The following is a 19702-nucleotide window of genomic DNA, read 5'->3' on the forward strand; positions in this document are numbered from 1 at the left end:
GTACTCTGGTTTCTTGCCACAGCCCAAAGATGTGCAGGTTAGGTAGATTGGCCATACTGAATTGCCCAGAGTGTGCAGATTAGGTTGCTTAGCCATGTATGTAGGGTTGCAGGGATGGAGTGGGTCTGGATGGAATGCTCTTCAGAGGAAAAAGTGAGGACTGGTGATCAGAGTGGAGAGTGTGGTGCTGGAAAAGCACAGCAGGTCAGGCAGCATCCGAGGAGCAGGAGAATCGACGTTTCAATTCGTGTGGATTCAATGGGCTGAATGGCTTCTTCTGCAATGTAGAGATTCTATTGATGGTTTGTGATGCAGAGTGACACGAACAGCATGGGATCTATTCCTGGCATCAGCTGAGGTTACCATGAAACACTCTCCTTCTCAACCCTCACCTCAGCTGAGGTGTGGGGACCCTCAGTTTAAACCATCACCAGTCAGAGGGTGGGTTACTCTTCGGAGGGTCAGTTTGGACTCGTTGGGCCGAAGGGCCTGTTTCCACACTGTAGGGAATCTAATCTAATCCAATCTCTCTCTCTGATGACAGAACAGCCCAATGGTCTGGTCAGGGCTATTGGGGTGGGGTGAGGGTTGAGAAGTAGATGAAAGGTATGTGGCATAAGAACAAGAGGAGAAGCTTTTTTAACACATCAAGCGGTTAACCTGTGAAATACATTGCCTGTTTGTGAGGTGAAAACAGTCTTTAAAAGAGAATTAGAGAAAAACTTGGAGAAAATGTTTGCAAGGATGGGTTGCATTTGGGCAGTGGGACAAACCGGACTGTTATTCAAACGAACGAGCTCATTGGCTGACTCACTCTTCTGTAATATATTTCAGAGTACAACAGGATCTTGATCAGATGGGACAGTGGGCTGAAGAGTGGCAGATGGAGTTTAATTTAGATTAATGTGAGGTACTGCATTTTGGAAAGGCGAATCAGGACTTATACATGTCATGGATTGAGCCAAACCGCTCAAAACATTTCAAGAAAGGAGTCCAAACCCTACCTTTGCTAGTTATTTGAAGCTGGTATATGGTGGATATTCCAAGAGAGAATCAGCTGGTCAAACTACTTAGTTTTAAGCAAAACAGAATTTATTTACAAGAATACTGAAGGAAACACAAAGAACAGAAAACAGAATACTGAATAACTTATCCTATCCGAAAACCCAGCAGACTTTCCCAACTTAATGATGCTGTTCCAAAATACTTGCAACAATTCCCATAAACACCCTTTGGCACAAAAGGTAAAATCAAACCGGTCCTTACAGGAGAGAATTTAGAGAGAGAGAGAACCAGCCGGGACCTGCTTCTGGGTCCAGCAGCCTGTCTTCACTACTCTTGCTAAAACCAAACCAAACCAGAGAGTAGCTGAGCTGGGAGACCTGGCCATTTCCCTTTCAATGTATAAGTTAGTTTTTGTTTTAAACTTGAAAGCCTTCTGCCTGAGGCAATATCTGTTAGCTATAAACAAATTGGCCCTAAAATCCATCCAAACGCAGACTTTTCAGAACCTGGGTCCTTTACTACTTCCCTGAAAAACAAAACCAATGACAACATAACCTTGTTAAAGGAACAGCTTTGCCACATACACTTAATGGTAAGGTCCTAGGGAGTGTTACTGAACAAAGAGAAGTTGGAGTGCAGGTTCATAGCTCCTTGAAAGTTGAGTCGCAGATAGATAGGATAGTGAAGAAGGTGTTTAGTATGTTTTCCTTTATTGGTCAGACCACTGAGTATAGGAGTTGGGAGGTCATGTTTTGGCTGTCTAGGACATTGGTTTGGCCAGTTTTGGAATATTGTGTGCAATTTTGGTCTCCCTCCTATAGGAAGGATGTTGTGAAACTTGAAAGGGTTCAGAAAATATTCACAAAGAAATTTCCAGGGTTGGAGGTTTTGAGCTATAGGCAGAGGCTCAATAGGCTGGGGCGTAAGAGGCTGAGGGGTGACCTTATAAATATTTATAAAAGCATGAGGGGCATGGATAGGATAAATAGACAAAGTCTTTTCCCTTGTTGGGGGAGTTCAAAACTAGAGAACATAGGTTTAGGGTGAAAGGGGAAAGATTTAAAAGGGATCTAAGGGGCAACATTTTCATGCAGAGGGTGGTGCGTGTATGAAATGGGCTGCCAGAGGATGTGGTGGAGGCTGGTACAATTACAACATTTAAAAGGCATCTGGATAGGTATATGAATAGGAAGGGTTTGGAGGGATATGGGCCTAATGCTGGTAAATGGAACTACATTAGGTTGGGATATCTGGTCAGCATGAACAGGCTGGAATGAAGGGTCTGTTTCCATGCAGTACATCTGTATAACTCTAACTCTCTCACCACATTGAGACATAGAGTAATTGGAAATAGGCCCTTCAGCCCAACTTGTCCATGCACCCAGTTTTCACAATTGAACTAGTCCTGTTTGCCTGCATTTGCTCCACATTGCTTTAAACTAAAAGCTCACAGCTGCCAGCCCCATTGTAAGACCAGAATATTCAGTATCCTGAGTCTATTCCACCATACCATTTGATCAGGGTAAACCTGTACTGCTGTCTGTTCGCACAGCAACTAAATGTTGGCAAAGTCAATGCCATCCTGTCCTGTAGAATCATGGAAGCTTAAAGGATCCCATTCATCTCTTATGTTTGTCCTGGTCACCAAAGTGCCACCAAATTGCACTCTCAATCCATTGGTGATAGGTGAAGGCCCATGACTGGTAGCACCCTCAATTGCATATATAAGTATTTATTTAAAGGTGTAGAGGGCTTCTGATTCTGCTGTCCTTTGAAGCAATAAGTTCCAGAGTCCTACCATCCATCAGATGAAAATATTTCCTGCAGGTCTGCTCTTTTGTCAATGAATTTTAAAGCTAGAGCACCTCTCCAGTTACTGACTTTGGGGTGGCACGATGGCTCAGTGGTTAGCATTGCTGCCTCACAGCATCAGAGACCCAGGTTCGATTCTTACCTCGGGCGACCGTGTGGAGTTTGCACATTCTCCCCGTGTCTGCGTGGGTTTCCTCCCACAGTCTAAAGATGTGCAGGTTAGATTAATTGTCTGTGCTAAATTGCCCACAGTGTTCAGGAATGTGTAGGTTAGGTGCATTAGGCAGGGGTAAATGTAGAGGAATGGGTCTGGGTGGGTTACTGTTCCAAGGGTTGGTGTGGACTTGGGCCGAAGGACCTGTTTTCATACTGTAGGGAATCTAATCGAATCTCCAGGGATCCTTAAAGGTTTAATGATCTCACTACATCTTCCTACAGCCTCCTCCTTACTGATGAAAACAATCCTAGCCTACCCAATCTTGCCAATAACTAGTGTTCTTCCTTCTTGGCAACATCTTGACAGCCGACTTCCTGCATCCTAAGCATAAGGAAAACTGCAGCAGATGAAGTAAACCGAAGTATAAAATCTTGCCAGTTGAGTTTTGAAATCCTTTAAACATTTATCTTTAGCTGTGTAGGCTGGCTTCTTGGTTCTTTGTGGGAAAAAAAAACTTTCAAATCCAGATGGTACAGATGAACAAATTTCTGTAATACTGTACATTTTCTGTCTTCCAACAAAAAGGAGTAAATTGGCATTAAGCCAACAATAATACTAAGAGCCCAAGTAATAAGAGCAGGTATCTGTCTCAAACCTGAAACCTAACATCTGGCGAATTATTAACTTATATCATTACTCTTTTTGTCTGTAACTGAATGGATATTAGAAAATATCTACAAATCATTCAATGACATTATTGATTCTTTCTAAATCATTTTGTTCACTTCACCGCAGCTCCAAAACAAGCATTAATCAATAAAGTAGAAAGTTTTTCAGGCATCAACTGCACTTAGACAACCTGAAGGAGAGACTGATTCTTAGAATGGTCATAAAATCAAATCTCGTCTCAAAGTTTAACATTTAATGTAAACCATTGGGATATTGAGGAATTAATGAGGAACCGTTTCCAGTGCCAGCTAAATCCGAGGTCACAGAATTTAAAATGACTGGCAAAAGATTCAGAGTTGAATGCTTCTATAAAACATCATTGAGAATATGCTGACTGATCAATGTGGAAGTTGATTCATTTTGTAACATTCAAAAGAAAATTGAATATTTATTTGAACGGGCAAAAGTATGACAGGGGAGGGACAAGAATTAGATATCTCCTCAAAGAGTCAGATTGTATATTATAACTAATGCAGTATCGAAGGCCTGAATTAGACTCGCACTAAAATTCACTTCCAGAGATCCTGTAATCCCCTCTTTCACATACGTATGTGCACACATGGGCACACACGCAAGGACACAGACATACACACACACAGACACACTGACAGACACAAACACTGGCACATACGCACACAAGGACACACACAAACAAAAATGATGCACGCATAGGTACAAACACACAGACAGACACACACACACGTGGGCATATGGGTAAACACACACGCAAACAAACATATGCATACACAGACACAGACACCCACATGGATTCACATAGACAAACAGACACAAACATAAACACACACAAACACACAGACATAAGCACATATAGATGCAAACACAGACACACACATGGACACACAAAGAGAAAGAGGCACATACACACAGACACATGGACACATTGACACACACACATGGACAAATGCATACACATACAGACACACATCAAATAGTCTCACATTCCTGAGCATTTTGCCATTACCCCGCATTTGTTTTCTTTTCATGTGTCCACCTAATTCATTTTTGAAAGATGCCATTGAATCCACCATCTTTCAGGAAGTGCATTCAGGATCATAGCAACTCACTGTGTTAAACAATGATATTCACTTCACTTGATTGTTTTGTGAGACAATCTCCAATCTGTGTCCTCTGGTTATCAAACCCTATCAGTGAGAATGGTTTAGTATAGCTATCTTATTCAGACAGCCTACAATATGGTTCAATGGAAAACTGATGCAGTGATGAAGTCAGAGTGTTTCAGCCTCCATTTTGGAAAGATGGGCATCCTGCCCCAACATTCAGAGTGATCTTTAGCACTATATTGGCATGACAAGGCGCACACAAACATTGCACCCTCTCCTTTCTGACCTGATCTGCTCTGAATGTTTGTAGATTAGTCCAGGCTTTTAAAACAACAATTTCTGCCCATTCTTTTTGCTATAACTGAAGGCCTTATTGCACTACCTCAGAGTCAACTGCTCTGTGCAATGCAAAGCAAAGCATTAATAGACCAAAGCAGGCAGACGTAATGGGGGTCTCTTTCTCAAAGGATATTGCCTGAACCAGTTGTGTGTTGTCTGTGTTAAACTAGTTGAGCAACTACGAAGATCAATTTGTCCTGATGCCAATTACCTCATATTTTTGGAACTAAAGATAGGTTAGCAGAAGAATTGAAGGGTAGTTGGAAAACATATTTTTCCATGAATTATGATGATCTGGAATGATCTGCCTGAAAAGATAACGAAGGAAAAACTGCCAAGGGGTATTAGCTGGAGAGAAGTAGCAAGATGGTATGACACCAGATATACTTTCAAGGAGCCCGTACGGGTGCAATGGGCTGAATAGTCTCCTTGGCTGAGTTGTACGATTCCATGATAGCTCATCATTGTACCATTTCAGCTCACAAACTCTATTCTTGATTGGCATGTGGTTCACAAGTATTCCCATAGCATCCTGACGGAGGTGCCTGACACAATGGGTCACAATCAGTCGGTGAGGGAGGTGGTACCTATTGGCCCAGGACACCATCTTCCTTTATATCACAGCCTCATTCTAACGAGTGTTATACTCACTGTGTTTTCACCAAGTGCAAGAGGTGGTCCCTGGCTCTGAATCGCAGCAAGTACCGTACTCGGTTCTCGTGATCACTTTGCAATTCCCACTGAAAAGCAATGGAATAGAAATGACTGTCAGTAGGATGTACAGTCACTGAGCCAAGCTGAATGCAAGCTTTCTCTTGCCAGGATCACCACAATGTGGAGAAACTTTCAAAGGGCCAAACCAGATTCTACACTTCCCAACCCAGTGGAGGCACTGAAACCCTTATTCAGCAACGGCAGTGTGTGCAATGAGATGGCAGGAGCTGTATCATTCCTATACCTTTACTTCACTGTCTGATCAAAGGAAGGCTGTCTGCTGCCTTGAAGAGTGAAAGTGACACCTTTGACTGCCCAAGTACGAATGTATCATGGATACAGCCAGTAAACCCTGTGGAACTGGTGAAATCCCAAAGAATTGCTTATGAAAGTCACACCAGCTGCATGTCAAATCAATAGAACACTTTCCAGTTGATAAAGAAAATCCCAGGTGTCACTGCCCTGCCCCTATACCATTACCTCAATGAAGCTGATCATGCCCTCCCCTTAAGTGGATCCCAGCATGGAGGCCAATCCCATAATCCCTTGTGCTTGACGGATCACATCTGTGGGTGAGAGAATGATATCCAATGCTCTCAATTTCAGGGCATTCCCCACCTGAGAGATGCTATTATGGGTAATCTATTGTGAGATATCGCAAGAAGTCTCAGACCCCCTGAAATAAGCCAGACATTGGAAAGTTCAAGGGCAAGGGTTATAGGGAAAAGGCAGGAAAGTGGAGATGAGGATTATCAGATCAGCCATGGTCTCATTGAATGGCAGAGTGGAATCAATGGGCTGAATGGCCTGCTTCTGATTCTCTGTCTTATTGCTTCACCGTTTCCCTGCACATTGAGACCTCATGGTGCCTTCCAGAGATGCTCTTGGATCAGGCCCTAACTTGAGGCTTTACCCTGATTGCCACAACTGGCATCTGACTACACCTGCTAATGCAACCATTATGTGGTTCAGAATATGGGCAGTTTGACACAGCTCTCTGTCACCTATCCCCCTTTGAGTATATTTTGTCTATGACCAGTCTAGTGATCATTGGCAGTCTTTACAGAAGCCACAGCTAACAAGATGGTAAGTGCACTCAGTGCAACTACACGCTGGTCAGGAAATATTACATGGACCTCTCAGAATACATCAGCTGCCTACAAAGGTTAATGTCATAGATCATAGAGTCATACAGCACAGAAACAGACCCTTCAGTCTAACCAGTCCACGCTGAACATAATCCCAAACTAAACTAGTCCCACCTGCCTGCTCCTGGCCCATGTCCCTCCAAACCTTTCCTTTCTGCACCACAGACCGGCATCACCAGAAGTAGTGGAACTCAGTACAACAAGAATATTAATCCTTCACAGCAATTACATTATGTGACAAATGGCCTCAATAAAGATACTGTTACTCAGTCATCTCATGTCATTTGTCTCCATGCTGTGGGTAACAGGACTTTATCCTTTATGTTGCGCTAAATTGGGTAGAATAATTGTAGATTAGGAGGCAGGAAGTTTGATGTCTGTAAAATTATAAAATTTTAAAATATAGAAAGCGTTGCTTGGTCCCTTTAAAAGATCATATGCTTTCTCTTTGCTTAGAGATTTAAAATGGATGTCCGTGAGCAGCAGCTTGAAAGTTTATGAGTACACAGAGAGCACCCAAATTGAAACTTTCGTATCAAAAGGATGTACAGTTAGCAGGGCACGATGTAGTTTCTACCAAGACAACAGGCTTTGAATTTCGCCAATCAATTTGCACCATGTACTTAGATACTAAAAACCTATTAAATTTAAATCTGATGGTTTTGACAACATAGGACTAATACTATTGTAAGAAGTATCGATACGTCATCATGGGTATAAAAGAATTGGGCTGTTGGGCAAAGACCCCAGAGCAAGCTGCCATCTGCCAGAGTTACCGATCCTCAGCTCTCTCTCTCTCTCTCGAGACAATCACTGGCTCTCACAGCCTCCACTATGTCTACGAGAAAACACCATCTAAATAACAACGGTACCAATAACAGAGAAGGCATTCCTGACAGGAGGACCAACAGAGAAGACACAGAACATTCCAGAAGACTCATAACCTGGCTGTAATTCTGACAGACTAAATTGTATTTTTTTAAATAAGTGGGTGGGATTTGTATTTATTGGAGCAGCATACCATTAGAGTATTGTTTTATTTGGAAATAGTTAGTAGTTAGAAGGGATTGATTTGGTTTGTTAATAGTTTGGTTAATTTGTTCACTGTTAGTGTTAGATAAATTGTTATTTGTTGATTTTAAAGGGAGTGTCATGAATTTATGTTACTCAACCACTAGAAGTTGCTGAAAAGCCCACTTTTCACATTCCTTTTATAGGTATAGGGCAAGATTCTCCTCTTTGGGTGTTTCGGTTTTTGTTCTCGGCGGGAGGTGGGGGGGCAACTAATGCTTTATAACATTTATGTAGTGCCCCATTTCCCTATAAATGAACATATAACAATTCAGCACAGGAACAGGCCCTTCAGTCCACCACATCTATGATAATGCACCTCAACCACAGCTTATGTAAGCAAGTCCCCCATTCTCCCTCCTTTTCCAGGTAAAAGACCTGTCTTGAATTTTTAATCAGATATATCATCGACTATGATTTACAAGTGTAGACGTCTTCACTACACTTCAGACTAAAAATAACTTTAAAAATGAGCTCACCAGTTACTGAATTCAACAAGTTTTAATGACTCAGATCAGTGATTGGGAAACTCTTTATTGCATAAACTCCACTGAGGGATGTGGCAAGGTGCAACTTGAACGCAAGTTTTTCTTACTATTTTCTCTGCTTTAGTCACAAGCTCCAACCTGCTGCTCAGTGCCTTCAACATTCAGTGTTGTCTGTCACAATGCATTTAGGAAGATAATCTCTGGAATAGCCTGGGGGTCCTGCACAGGAGAATCTCATTTTCAGCCTGTTTCTGGGATTGTCACTGGATGGAGATGAGGGGAAGTGGAAAAGAAACCTGCAGGACCAGCAGGGAAAGTTGGACTGAGCTGTGTCAGCTGTGGCTTAGTTGGTAGCTCTCTCACCTCTAAGTCATAAGGTTTCAAGTCCACATATCACTTCAGGGGGCACACAGAGGTGCTTTTCTGCTTGGGTGGAGGTGCATTTCAGGAGTTCACACAAAGCAAAGAAATACAGAACTTAATGGAAAGCCACGGGCCTTTGAATGTCCACAGATCCAAGATGGTAATAGGACAGTTGATTAAGAAAGTATCTGGAATAATTTCCTTTCTTAGCTGAGAAACGGAATATAAGAGTAAGGATCCATAGAGTTCAGAACTAGAGGGCATCTGTTTATGGTGAGAGGGAAAAGATTTAAAAGGGAACTAAGAGGCAACTTTTTCACACAGAGGGTGCTCCGTGTATGGAATGAGCTGCCAGAGGAAGTGTTGGAGGCTGGTACAATTACAGCATTTGAAAGGCATCTGGATGGGTATATGAATAGGAAGGGTTTAGAGGGATATGGCCAAGTGCTGGCAAATGGGACTAGATTAGGTTAGAACATCTGGTCATCATGGACAAATTGGACTGTAAAGTCTGTTTATGTGCTGTACATCTCTATGATTCAATGACTCTGTAACTTGAATACTCCCTGGTCATCTCATTAGAGTTGATACAACAGAGAGGATACAAATGAGGTTAAAGGGGATGTAGCCAGGAAATGAAAAATGCTGCTTTAAGGAGAGATTAAGTAGAATCCCAGAATCCCTACAGTGTGAAAGCCAGCCATTCTGCCCAAGGAGTCCACACTAACCCTCCGAAAGGTGTCCTATCCAGATGCATTGACCCATCCTATCCCTGTAACCCCACATTTCCAATGGTCAATCCACCTAACGTACACATCCCTGAACACTATGGGCAATTTAGCATAGCCAATCCACCTAACCTTTGGACTGGGGGAGGAAATTGGAGTACCCGATATGTGGATGTGCAAACTCCACATATCTCCACATGTGCAAATGCCTCATTATAGGAAGGATGTAAATTATTTAGCGAGGGTGCAGCAGAGATTTACCAGGATGCTGACTGGATTGGAGGGCTTTCTTATGAAGAAAGGTTGAATGAGCTCGGCTTTTCACACTGGGGAGAAGACTGAAGAGAGGTGACTTGACAGAGGTGTACAAGGTAATGAGAGGCTTAGATAGAGTAGATAGCCAGAGACTTTTCCCCAGGCGGAAGTGGCTGTCATGTAGGGTCATAATTTCAAGGTGATTGGAGGAAGGTATAGGGGTGATGTCAGAGGTAGGTTCTTTACACAGAGAGTGGTAGGTGCGTGGAATGCACTGCCAGCAGTGGTAGTAATGTCAGAGACATTAGGGACATTTAAGTGACTGCTGGACAAGCACATGGACTGCAGTAAATTGAGGAGTGTGTAGGTTAGATTGATCCTAGATTAAGATAAATGCTTGGCACAACATTGTGGGCCGAAGGGCCTGTACTGCGCTGTACTGTTCCATGTTCTACTCAAACTGCCACCTGAGGCTAGAATTGAAATTGGGTCCCTGACACTGCAAGGCAGCAGTGCTAACCACTGAGTCATTGTGCCACCCCATTGGCTGGGGTTGTTCTTCTGGGAGGAGAGCACTGTCACTCAGAGGATTCCATGCATTCCGATTGGTTGGTCAACTCATTGGTGGCCAGTTCTGCAAGTCTCTGGCCACGTATGGACCGTGCAGACCCATTCAGAGGAGAGCAGAATTACAGGGAACATAGGTTTGAAAACAAATACTGGATTAGTGGTGCTGGAAGAGCACAGCAGTTCAGGCAGCATCCAACGAGCAGCGAAATTGACGTTTCGGGCAAAAGCCCTTCATCAGGAATAAAGCATGGAAGCATGGAGAGATAAGCTAGAGGAGGGTGGGGGTGGGGAGAGAGTAGCATAGAGTACAATGGGTAAGTGGGGGAGGAGATGAAGGTGATAGGTCAAGGAGGAGAGGGTGGAGTGGATAGGTGGAAAAGGAGATAGGCAGGTTCGACAAGTCCGGACAAGTCAAGGAGACAGTGCTGAGCCTGGAAGTTTGAAACTAGGATGAGGTGGGGGAAGGGGAAATGAGGAAGCTGTTGAAGTCCACATTGATGCCCTAGGGTTGAAGTGTTCCGAGGCGGAAGATGAGGCGTTCTTCCTCCAGGCGTCTGGTAGTGAGGGAGCGGCGGTGAAGGAGGCCCAGGACCTCCATGTCCTTGGCAGAGTGGGAGGGGGAGTTGAAATGTTGGGCCACGGGGCGGTTTGGTTGATTGGTGCGGGTGTCCCGGAGATGTTCCCTAAAGCGCTCTGCTAAGAGGCGCCCAGTCTCCCCAATGTAGAGGAGACCACATCGGGAGCAACGGATACAATAAATGATATTGGTGGATGTGCAGGTGAAACTTTGATGGATGTGGAAGGCTCCTTTAGGGCCTTGGATAGAGGTGAGGGAGGAGGTGTGGGCACAGGTTTTACAGTTCCTGCGGTGGCAGGGGAAAGTGCCAGAATGGGAGGGTGGGTCGTAGGGGGGTGTGGACCTGACCAGGTAGTCGCGGAGGGAACGGTCTTTGCGGAAGGCGGAAAGGGGTGGGGAGGGAAATATATCCCTGGTGGTGGGGTCTTTTTGGAGGTGGCGGAAATGTCGGTGGATGATTTGGTTTATGCGAAGGTTTGTAGGGTGGAAGGTGAGCACCAGGGGCGTTCTGTCCTTGTTACGGTTGGAGGAGTGGGGTTTGAGGGCAGAGGTGCGGGATGTGGATGAGATGCGTTTTTACCTCATAGGTTTGAAAACAGATAACTTTACCTCTGTGATATTCTTTGATGGCAAACTCAAGGGTTCAGTTAGTTTCCTTGCGATGGCAATTTCATGGGAATGCATGGAGCGGCTGTTTGAGGTCTGCAAGCAGCAGCTTCCTGAAAGGAAGAAATCAAGGTTACAAAAGCTGGAAAACAACAACACATAACTGAGATACTGGGCTGAACACACCCAGATGTACCCAAAGACAAATCTGATGCAGTACCAAGTGAAACAGAGCAGACCTTGATCGATTTGGATAGCAACTGATTTACAGAATCAGAGGCAGCCGGTCCCAATATTAACTCCTAATGCTGGGCTCAGCCATAGGGTAAAACATAAAATCAGACTTCAATTAGCACACGAGAAATTGAGAGCGAGGTGTGTACTGTATTAAACAGTCACTGGCCAGTTTCACACAGCTTATGAAACTAGCAGCAAAATGTAACTATGGGCTCTACAATTAAGTATCTCTTTCCAGCACTCCTTGTAGTCCAGGAAAGTTCATGCAGGATGTTCATAGTGGCCATTCAAAGGTGCCTTTGACTTGTTATGTCGCAATCATGGCCTCTCTCACTAGCTCTTGCCAGGATTGGAAATAATACCATCTCCAACCTGCAGTCTGGCCCCTCCTGTTTGGCAAGAATGAATTCCCCATGATCCATGGTCATGGCTGTAACTGCTTCTTTTTCCCATTCAGTCTGTCAGTTTGACCAGGCGCCAGGTAAGAATTGGCTAAATACAAGAAAGTCATAAACCAAGCATGCCTGCTGGGTCCCATACCGTGGCAGATTTCTACCTTACACAACTGCGCTTCCCTGGACAATCCCCATTTTTTTGTAAGTACAGCAGAGTAGGAAGCCATTCGGCCCATTACACCTGTTCCAGCTCTTCGGAAGAGATATGCTGTCAGTCTTCATTTTCAGAGAACAGCCTTTCAAACTCGCCCTCTCGTTTTCTCTCTCTCCAACAATTCACACAACGGAACAAAAAAGCAGGGAAACAAATTGCTGTGCTACTTTTAGCAAAGTCATTAAACAACTTTATCTACAAACTGTTGCGTCATTGCATTTCTACAGAAGCTTTTCCTGATAACCTGTGATCTTTGAAATGAAAGCGTTAAGCTTGATTTCTCAATCACAGTAAGACAGTAAGTGAGCTCAGGGCATCTAGCGAAGGGTTCAAGAACAAGAAGGCACGGATTTAACCAAGAAAGTGACAAAAGCACAATGAGATAAAAATCAAGGTTTAGAGTGCACCGCACAGATGTGTGATCAGGCTAGGTTCAACCAAAGCATGGAAGAGCATGATATTTGAAAAGGAGCAGTGTATAGGCTATGGAAGAGAAGGCAGGAAAAGTCACGTCGAGTGAAATACTCATTCAGAGGGCTGGAGCAGACATAGAGTCATAGAGTCAAAGAGGTTTACAGCATGGAAACAGGCCCTTCGGCCCAACTTGCCAAAGCTGCTCACAATTTAAACTAGCCCCATTTGCCTGATCCATATCCCTCCATACTTATTCTGTATTAAAGGTTTTAAATGACAAAATTGTACTACCTCTGGCAACCTGTTTCAGATACTCACCACCCTCTGAGTGAAAACAATTGCCCAAAACATTATTTTGTATCTCTCCCCTCTCACCTTAAACCTTTGCCCTCTAGTTTGAGACTTACCTACCATGGGGAAAAGCTGCTGGTTACATACCTTATTTATGCCTCTCATGATTTTGTAGACAACTATGAGATCACCCGTCAGTCTCCTGGGCTCCAGGGAAAAAAGTCCCAAGCTATCCAAGCTTTTCTTATAACTCAAATCTTCCAGTCCAAGTCGCATTCCAATAAATCTTTTATAAGGCCATAGACATAGGAGTAGAAGTAAGGCCATTCAGCCCATCTAGTACGCTCTGCCATTCAATCATAGCTTATGGGCATTTCAACTCCACTTACCCGCATTCTCCCCGTAGCCCTTAATTCCTTGTGACATCAAGAATTTATCAATCTCTGCCTTGAAGATATTTAGCGTCCCAGCCTCCACTGCACTCTGCAGCAATGAATTCCACAGGCCCACCACTCTCTGGCTGAAGAAATGTCTCCACATTTCTGTTCTGAATTTACCCCCCTCTAATTCTCAGGCTGTGTCCACGGGTCCTAGTCTCCTCGCCTAACGGAAACAATTTCCTAGCGTCCATCCTTTCCAAGCCATGTATTATCTTGTAAGTTTCTATTAGATCTCCCCTTAATCTTCTAAACTCCAATGAATACAATCCCAGGATCCTCAGCCGTTCCTCATATGTTAGACCAACCATTCCAGGGATCATCCGTGTGAATCTCCGCTGGACACGCTCCAGTACCAGTATGTCCTTCCTGAGGTGTGGGGACCAAAACTGGACACAGTACTCCAAATGGGGCCTAACCAGAGCTTTATAAAGTCTCAGTAGCACAATGGTGCTTTTATATTCCAACCCTCTTGAGATAAATGACAACATCGCATTCGCTTTCTTAATCATGGACTCAACCTGCATGTTTACCTTTAGAGAATCCTCAACGAGCACTCCCAGATCCCTTAGTACTTTGGCTTTATGAATTTTCTCACCGTTTAGAAAGTAGTCCATGTTTGTATTCTTTTTTCCAAAGTTATTCAGCAGAAGCCAAACCACCACACCCTTTTATGTACTCTTTCTAGTTCAATAATACCCCTACTATAGTATACACCAGAACTGCACACAGTACCACAAATGTGGCCTCACAAGCGTCTTATGCAACGGCAACAAAATATCCTAATTCTTATACGTGAGGGGCTTAAAGGCCTCCTGTAATAATCCCACGCTCCTAGACCATAACTTAAATGTAGTTTATTACAGACAGTCTTGCTTAAAAATCAGAAAAAAGAAACATTAAATTAAAGTTACAGAGAGTGGTGAACTCGGTCCGAACAAAATGGGGGCAGTACAGTGGCTCAGTGTTTAACAATGCTGCCTCACAGCACCAGGGTCCCAGGTTCGATTCCAGCCTCGGGCGACTATCTGTGTGGAGTTTGCACATTCTCCCCACGTCTGCATGGGTTTCCTCCGGGTGCTCCCACAGTCCATGTGCAGGTCAGGTGAATTGGCCGTGCTAAATTGCTCACACTGTTAGGTGCATTAGAGGGAAATGGGTCAGGGTGGGTGACTCTTCGGAGGATCAGTGTGGACTTGTTGAGCTGAATGGCCTGTTCCCACACTGTAGGGAACCTAATCTAATCACAAAGACCAACCTCTGAATCCATCTACCAGGCCCACTGTCAAGGAAAGGCCGCCAGCATTCTCAAAGATCCATCCCACCCTGGCAATGTTTTGCTACAACCTCTACCATTGGGAAGAAGGTACAGAAGCCTGAACACATGCACCAGCCGGTTTCGAAACAGTTTCTACCCTATTGTTGTTATAATACTGAATGGACTGATAAACCCTTAACATTCGCCTGTACCTGTGTTTTTGTTTTTGCCGCTGTTTACCTATTATTTACTTATCTATGCTACTTAACTCTGTGATCTACCTGTATTGCTCACAAGACAAAGCTTTTCACTGTGCCTCGGTACACGTGACAATAAATTCAACTCAATTCAAGGAATTTCACTATTAGGGAGAGTTTGTTGCTTTTCCCATATCGGATCAATTTCAAAATAAAACTGCTGCCATCAGACTTCAAAAATAATTCTGAAGAATTGATTTTCAAAGGAGTTAACAATTAATTCTAATCAAATATTAATAACAGAAACTTAATTCAAAAGTGCAAATCCACACAATCCTCATCTTTCCTGATGACGTGCCAAACAGTTATTCAGCAGAAACCAAACCACCCCAACCTTTTAGTCAATATTTTCTTCAGGGTAAGCAGTTTTCTGGAATAAGCTTGAATGTATAGTTTAAAATAATTGGTGAAAGAAGTAGAGGTAAATTCCATCTTTTTCAAACACACAAAGTTGGAACAACCTAGCTAAAAAAGATGGTGAAATCAGGTGCCAAAATAAAACTTGGAAAATGTCTTGGAGCATGTGCTTGAAGAGGATTATTTTGCAGAGTTCTGGGTAAAACTGATAGTGCATGAAGCTAAAAAGGACAGTTCCTTCAAAGGATCACAGAAACAGGCCTCCTTCTGTGCTTTAAGTTTCTCCTGTGTCTGGCTTTCCGATTTCATTCAATTTTGAATATGAGAACATATTTTCATATGTCAAGAGTTTATTAAAAATTGAGAATTAAATCCATATTAATAAACTGCAGAGCTTTATGATCTTGAATAAGTCTTTTAATCTATCTAATAACACTTTAGATCAGGTTAATATTCTATCCACATTGAAACAAAAGAGATATGGAAAAGAATGGACTGGGGATTTATTAATACCATGCAGTTTGCTCGAAATAATTTCCGTTTAAATAAGGAAAGATTCTTGCTGTCTCCTTCTACAGGAAAATTGAGTGAAACCCCAGAATATGAATGATTTTTAACATGCTAATTTTGATTTTTTTTTGCATGCAGTATTACTTTGCTGCTCATTAAAAAGTGTACTCTGCATCTCCACACTTTCTTGTAACTCGTTAAAAAGTTGTGGTGGTTTGGCTTCATGTTGCAGTTCTAACACAGTTGCACCCTCTTTTCTTTTATGGATGTTAATTAACACATTTTCAAACTTCCGGAAGGATATTCCTTAAACATTGTTGTTTTCTCCTTTCTAGCAGCAATTAGAAACTGTAGTGTCTATTCCGTCAACCGTAGGTTTCTGCAAAGGTCGATGTTTCCTTGAAATAGAACATTCTAATGTCGGGCAAGTTTGCATCCTGCCTAAAACAATCAACAATATGACCATTCTTCGTGTCATCCACAAACTTACTTATCATCCCCACAACATTTTCTTCAACTTTGTTTTTATATATACCTATTATGAACAATAGGGGACCAGCAATAAAACGTGAATTTTCTCTGCATTTGACAAGAGTGCTATATCATAGAGTCATAGAGATGTACAGCATGGAAACACTTAAAAATCACACAACATCAGGTTATAGTCTAACAGGTTGAATTGGAAGCACACTAGCTTTCGGAGTGACGCTCCTTCATCAGGTGGTAGTGGAGGGCTCAATCCTAACGCACAGAATTTATAGCAAAGATTTACAGTGTGATGTAACTGAAATTATACATTGAAAAATTGATTATCTGTTAAGCCTTTCATCTGTTAGAATACAGTGATAGTTTCACTTCTTAAATCACAAAACCCTTTTTTAAAAGTTGCATTCTCGGGTTAACTGTTAACAATGGTGATAGCTCGACAATATGTTGAAGGTGTTGGCCCCCTGTGTTCTCTGTCTATGCCATCATGTTTAGATTGATTCTAATCTAAAAAGTGAGATAACAGAGTTTTACATAAATTCATGCAGTTTTTGAGCATGGAAACAGACCAACACGCCCATGCTCACTAGGTATACTAAAATAATTTAGTCCTCAAATAAATTAGTTAAAATCATCACTAAACTTGCAAATAAGGAATACGCACTAGAATGTTGAAATACTTGCCACTCAGATCAATACCATGTTTATGGCTGATTTTGTACAAAGAACAAAGAACAGTACAGCATAGGAACAGGCACTTCCACTTACCAAGCCTGCACCAACACCTGATGCCTTTCTAAATTCAAATCCATTTGCCTTTACATGGTCCATATCCTTCTATTCCCTAATGAATCTGTCAAGATACCTTTTAAACATTGCTGTTGCCTCTGTTTCTAACACCCACTGTAGCAGAGTATTCCAGGCACTTACCACCCTCTTTGTAAAAAAAAGACTTGTCTCACACATCCCCTTTAAACTTAAACCAACATTCCCGAGTAATTGAAATTTCTACCTTAGGAGAAAGACTCTGACTATCCACTCAATCTGCCTCTCATAATTTTGAAAACTTCTATCAGGTCACTCCTCAGCCTCCGACGTTCAGGTGGAAACAAAGCTACTTTGTCCAATCTCTTCTCATAGCTAATACAAGGCTATCAGATTATCATGTAACCTTAAACTCTAATAAATTTGGATACACACATACAAATGAAAACGGCATCCAAAAGCAATATTTGTTCACTTTTTAACATGATACAGCTTAGATTTCTAGACTTTTGCAGAACTGCCATCCTACGTAAGGCAGTGTTCAATCCAACCTTCTAATACAGTGAAAATTTCACTCAGTTGTTACTGATTGGGGAACTTCATGAATTGTATCAGTGATCCAGACCACAGAAATATGATCTGCAAGAACTATGATTTCATGTGCCATTTACTGGTCACTTCTCTCGTGCATATGTTTATGGCTATTGCAGCTTAAAGTTTCATAGGAACTTCATAACCAGTAAAATTGTAAGGATGCGTGAGCATTCAATTGTAAGAACAACAACATGTGTCCCAGCCTTCACAAGGAAGCCCAGAGAGGACTACTCCTGGCCTCACGGTGAAGCCCAGCGTGGGCTCCCTGCTTTAGAAAGACTGTAATGCTGAACTTTTACCTTTATTTCTCTAAGTTATACCTAAGATTTTGTATCTAGGATGATTAGATTCCTCACAGTATGGAGATAGACCCTTCAGCCCAACAAGTCCACACCAACCCTCCAAGGTGTAAACCACTCAGACCCATTCCCTACATTACTCCTAGCTAATGCACCGAACACAATGGGCAATTTAACATGGCCAATTCACCTAATCTGCACATCTTTGGATTGTGGGAGGAAATCCACGCGTACATGGGGAGAATTGCAAACTCCACATAGACAGTTGCCCAAGGCTGGGAATCAAACCCAGGTCTCTGGCGCTGTAGGCAGCAGTGCTAACCACTGAGCCACATGCCATCCCAAGTGATACTTGAATTGGTGACTTTGTATGCTTTTCTCTCTACTCCTGTAACCCCGTACTTGAGTACATGTGATAATAAACCTAATTTCTATTCTAACAAGAGCAATATAGTATGAACAATACAGAAGGGTGGCTGAAATTAGAACAAGATTAAGTGTCAAAAATCAATTTTTACAACAATGCCCTAACCAGCAAATGATGATTCTGGATATATTATATGTACAATAATGGCAATAATATACAATAATAATATTGTATATATGATATACAGTACTCTGGTTACAACACAGATCCACCCACGCATTGCTTTGAATGCAGAATAATAATTTCAAAGCCATAACTCTTTGTTTAGCCATAACATCTTAGGATGTATTAGCCATAACATTTTGTTTAGATTAGATTCTCTACAGTGTGGAAACAGGCCCTTCAGCTCAACAAGTCCACACCGTCCTTCTGAAGAGAAACTCACCCAAACTCATTCCGCCACACTATACTTACCCCTAACACTGAGGGCAATTTAGCACAGCCAATTCACCTGACCTGCACATCTTTTGGTATGTGGGAGGAAACCAACGCACCTGGAGGAACCCACGCAGACATGGAGAGAATGTGCAAACTCCACACAGGCAGGTGGGAATCGAATCCAGGAACCTACTGCTGTGAGGCAGCAGAGCTAACCACCATGTCGCCCCCGTATTCTTTCTCATTACTTTTTCCATCCATCAAACACTTAAAAATAAAATAACAATATTTCTAAATTGCATCTTAAAAAGTTAATCAATAGCAAGATTTGCACATAAACAAATTTTCACTTTCACTTTGACAGCTGTTTAACGTGCAGAAAAAAAAATGTTTAAAGACTATTTGCTGAGGTTGTACAATAAATTTTCACTTAAATCACATTCACTGCTTAGTCTTGACGGGTTAGTCTTGACCCAGGATTTTTACATACTGAATTAATAATACTGTACCTTTGGAAACCATGCAAAGTAATAAGAATAAAACAAGCAGTTTCATTGCAGCTCCAACCTGGAAGCTCTTTTGCTGTCTGAAACTTGTATTGAGAATGCAGAATGGACTTGTTTTCTGCCAGTCACAAACACTATGACCCAGTGGACTGTCATGTGTGTTAACGTCAACACTTCTTTAGAATTTCAAAGCAGATTACATGGAACCTCCCTCCCATAACCAAGAAATCTGA

General features: G+C 42.4%; 1 protein-coding gene across 1 annotated transcript in view; it reads right to left on the reverse strand.

Moving 5' to 3' along the window:
- Nucleotides 1-19500, reverse strand: part of LOC140482746 (disintegrin and metalloproteinase domain-containing protein 12-like) — a 59405-nt gene extending 39905 nt beyond the window's left edge. The window contains exons 1-3 of the mRNA XM_072580326.1: nucleotides 19473-19500; nucleotides 11648-11757; nucleotides 5776-5864 (exon numbers count right to left, since the gene is read on the reverse strand). Coding sequence (XP_072436427.1) covers nucleotides 5776-5864; nucleotides 11648-11757; nucleotides 19473-19485 — 212 coding nt within the window. The 5' untranslated portion in view covers nucleotides 19486-19500. The remainder of the gene's footprint in view (nucleotides 1-5775; nucleotides 5865-11647; nucleotides 11758-19472) is intronic.
- Between the last annotated feature and the right edge of the window lie 202 nt (nucleotides 19501-19702).

Source organism: Chiloscyllium punctatum, chromosome 1, assembly GCF_047496795.1.
Source record: "Chiloscyllium punctatum isolate Juve2018m chromosome 1, sChiPun1.3, whole genome shotgun sequence".
Classification (NCBI taxonomy): Eukaryota; Metazoa; Chordata; class Chondrichthyes; order Orectolobiformes; family Hemiscylliidae; genus Chiloscyllium; species Chiloscyllium punctatum.